The sequence below is a fragment of the Nannobrachium achirus genome (assembly GCF_963921795.1).
Source record: "Nannobrachium achirus genome assembly, chromosome: 9".
Classification (NCBI taxonomy): domain Eukaryota; kingdom Metazoa; phylum Chordata; class Actinopteri; order Myctophiformes; family Myctophidae; genus Nannobrachium; species Nannobrachium achirus.
Genome location: NC_137818.1, coordinates 29,718,840 through 29,722,577, shown reverse-complemented (window position 1 = coordinate 29,722,577; position 3,738 = coordinate 29,718,840). Strand labels below are relative to the sequence as shown.

The 3,738-nt window shown below is 48.4% G+C and overlaps 1 protein-coding gene across 1 annotated transcript; it reads left to right on the top strand.

Annotated features, from left to right (window-relative positions):
* Nucleotides 1–1,757: 1,757 nt before the first annotated feature.
* On the top strand, nucleotides 1,758–3,179 carry gpr61 (G protein-coupled receptor 61; the record flags this gene model as incomplete). The annotated part of the gene is made up of 1 exon (XM_080733104.1): nucleotides 1,758–3,179. One exon carries the CDS (start codon nucleotides 1,758–1,760, stop codon nucleotides 3,177–3,179), a length of 1,422 nt encoding a protein of 473 aa, XP_080589230.1.
* Between the last annotated feature and the right edge of the window lie 559 nt (nucleotides 3,180–3,738).

Below are 3,738 nucleotides of genomic sequence, written 5' to 3'. Positions count from 1 at the left end.
TGTCTCTTTTGTAATGAGAATTTCACTTCTGGCGTTCCTTTGAGTAGGTGACTGTTGCATGATGGTCACTCGCAAACTGCTCGGGAGGGATACCCTGGACACCAGAGAGCAACAACGATCAATACTGATTGGAATAAGCCTCTCTGGGGAGTTACTCTGCCATTGTACGCAAACTGTAGCCAAGGCATCTGGGTTGTTTATTGGGTTGAGGGTTACTCCAACCCTTTGACCTTTTTCACAAAAGGCTGCTTGCTTAATCTTGAATATATCTACAGTACCACATGTGCTCAGTGGCCTGATGTACACAACTACTGTCAGGAAAAGAACAGGCGTCTCCCAGTGATGTATCATGCCGTCACACTCATGAAATGGAAAACTTGTTCATGCAGGTGTGTATACTATAGTGTATGGAAATGTACCAAGGGCCTTGGTGTTGGCTCCGTGGCTTTGGCAGTGTGTGGGGTTGCTTCCAGGTGAGGTTGTGACAGTAAACACAGCACAGGGCCTCCCAAATACGCCGCCGGTCCCAGGGACACATTTTACTCCCCTCCTCTCTAGCAGTGTCCTACAGAGTAACATTCTGAGTGTTGATTCAACTCAGAGATTGTACAAATGGAACTAAATAAACCCAACCCGTAGGGGGTCCCTTCAGCTATTCACTGCACTATCTGAGATACATTAACACTCAGGATTTTGCAGTGTGCTCCACCATTTCACCACAACATGGAAATTGCCAGTTTTTCTTAGCTGTTTAATCAGGAGTTTATATTTGGATACATATGGAATTACAAAAGCCATGACATGACCCACTTTCTTTCTGTGTTTAATTTGCCTCTTGCTAGATAGAGTTCAGTACAAGTTAGTAAACAGCATGACATTTTGTCTTCCTCGTTATGGAGCTGGAATGCTAAATGTTTCACTCTTGTATCCACTTCTTACCACACAACAAGCTGAGTAATGCTGGGTTTCACAGTTTATTTCCCTTGTCCAGTCTGCTTCCTGACTGTGTGAAGGAGACATATGGTCCACGTTGTGCTTTTAGCCTTTCCCTGGGGGTCTGGTTGTCCCTGAAAACATGCATCTGAAGATGCAGTTGTCAGTCATGTATGTTTCTAATTCCGAGCTGGAAGTGAATGCACTGTGCAAGAAGTCTGTGACATTATTGTCAGCATTATACTTAACCAAAACTCAATCCCCAAATAAGGGTTAAGAGTGACCTACATGTAACTTGATTTTCAAATGAGCATACATGGAATAGGTCTAATAAATGTATAAAGGGTTGTATTGTGTAGTTATTATAAGTGAGATGAGAAGTAAGACAGGAAAATAATAATGTATTTACAGCATATTTCCATTTGAAACCTTCCCATGGCCCCCCAACTTTGACAAACACATTATTAGACGATTTCCCACAACACATACTGTATAGTACTGTGCACGTAGATATACAATGACTTCTGTGCATCTTCACTAATTTAACTGGAATGTTCTGTGTTTCAGATCACATGCCCATCCGAAGATAACACTTGTGGTTGGAGGATTCACTGCATCTGCAAGGAATTGAGTGAAGCCTCCCAGGGCTTTTCAGAAGGGGGTTGAAGCCACTCCGTCAGACTTTTGTGCCATGATCTGTACTGCTCCAGATGCTATGACCGACAGCTCAGCCTGAGTCTGTCTGTGACCCCCCCACGGCAGGGGAGGATGGGTGATGGGCCTGTGAATGTCAACGGCCTCTCTCCCTCTCATCCCATCCTCTCATGGAGCCTACTCCCACACCAAGCCCCCCCTGGAACACCTCTTATGCTGGCTCCCTCCCCTGGCCTCCCGCCTTACTGTACACCAACGCCTCGAACGTAACGAGGCCTGGTGGCGGCGAAGGAGGCGGGGTCGACGTGACACAGACGTTGGCACTGTGTGCCATGCTCATCATGGACGTGCTGGCGGTGGTGGGCAACTTGGCCGTGATGGTGGTCATCACCAAGACGCCGCAGCTGCGCAAGTTCGCCTTCGTGTTCCATCTGTGCCTGGTCGACTTGCTGGCGGCGCTGGTGTTGATGCCGCTGGGGATGCTATCGGACCGCGTGCTGGCCGACGACACGCTCTGCCGCAGTTACCTCTGCCTGAGCGTGTGTCTGATCAGTGCCGCCATCCTTTCCATCTGTGCCATCAATGTGGAGCGTTACTACTATATCGTCCACCCCATGCGCCACGAGGTCAAGATGACTGTGGGGGTGGTAGTGATGGTGCTGGTGGGGATCTGGATCAAAGCTGTCGTCATGTCATCCCTGCCTCTGCTGGGATGGCTCCTACAAGGGGACCAAGAGCCAGGGATGCCTCCGGTCTTGGGTCCCAGCCGGAGGCACTGTTCCCTGCACTGGGCTGGCGGTGGGATCACACGGTTGTTGTTCATGATCTTCTTCACCTGCATCTACTTCCTGTGCCCTGTGCTGATAATCCTGGTGGTTTACTGCAACATGTTCAAGGTGGCCCGTGTGGCGGCCATGCAGCATGGCCCCATGCCCACTTGGATGGACACCCCGCGCCAGCGCTCCGAGTCCCTCAGCAGTCACTCCACCATGGCAGCCAGCCTGGGCGGGGCTGGGGCTCGTTCCACTCCTCAGAGGACCTTCAGCGGGGGGAAGGCTGCTGTGGTCCTTGTGGCGGTTGGCGGCCAGTTCCTCTGCTGTTGGCTTCCATATTTCTCCTTCCATCTCTACTCAGCCGTGGTGTCTACCTCTCCTGACTCCCTGGACCAGCTGGAGAATGTGGTCACGTGGATTGGCTATTTCTGCTTTACCTCCAACCCCTTCTTCTACGGCTGCCTAAATAGGCAGATCCGAGAGGAGCTGGGCCGTCACCTGGCTTGCCTCTTTAAGCGCGCCGGGCCTGGTGAAGGGGAGCAGCTGCCAAGCCGCGAGGCATCGATTGAAGAGAACTTTCTACAGTTTCTGCAGGGTACTGGGTGCACTCTGGAGCCCTGTAACTCTCACAGCAGGGCTAGCCCAGAGCAGCAAGAAGACGATGGCTCTCAGGACTCTGCTGTTCAGCAGAACGTATCAGCTGGCTACCACATCCCAGGACAGATCCTTGAGGAGACCTCAGAGTTTATAGAGCATCAGCAACTGAACAATGAGCTGAACTTATCAGAGACCTGCTGCAGGACTGCACCTGAGCTGTAGCTGCCTCTTGCGTACTGTAGATAGTCTATTATCATCTAGTAATCCAATTGATGCTATTCGTTTTCTCTCCTCTGATTTCCAAAATGTGGTGAACACAGCACATGTACATACCAAGACCGATCCAATGAACTGCAAAAATATAGTATCTTCATTTGAAGAATAAAGGTAAAGGGGCATTTCACTGAAAAACTAAGATGATATGCAATTTATATGTCACCCGTGATTTTCACCAATCACATGAGGGACACTGAATCCTTCTGGTCTGTTTGCAGATTGAGGAGAAAATGTGGGAGAAGAAAAATAGCATGAACAAGAGAAAAGCTTATAGCTTAGACAAAGAAAGGTTATGAAAATGTGTTGTTTTCACGTTGCGCATACGTACTAATTTATTATCAAATGTACAAAGGTGTTTTTATTTAAAGAATTCAAATAAACAATAAAATACAAAGCAAATATGTCTAAGCTGTGAAGCCGAGACTGTAATCATAATCCCTCTGATGGAATCACTCCCACTCAACATTATATATTCAAATGTATTATCAGTGAAATACCCCTTTGA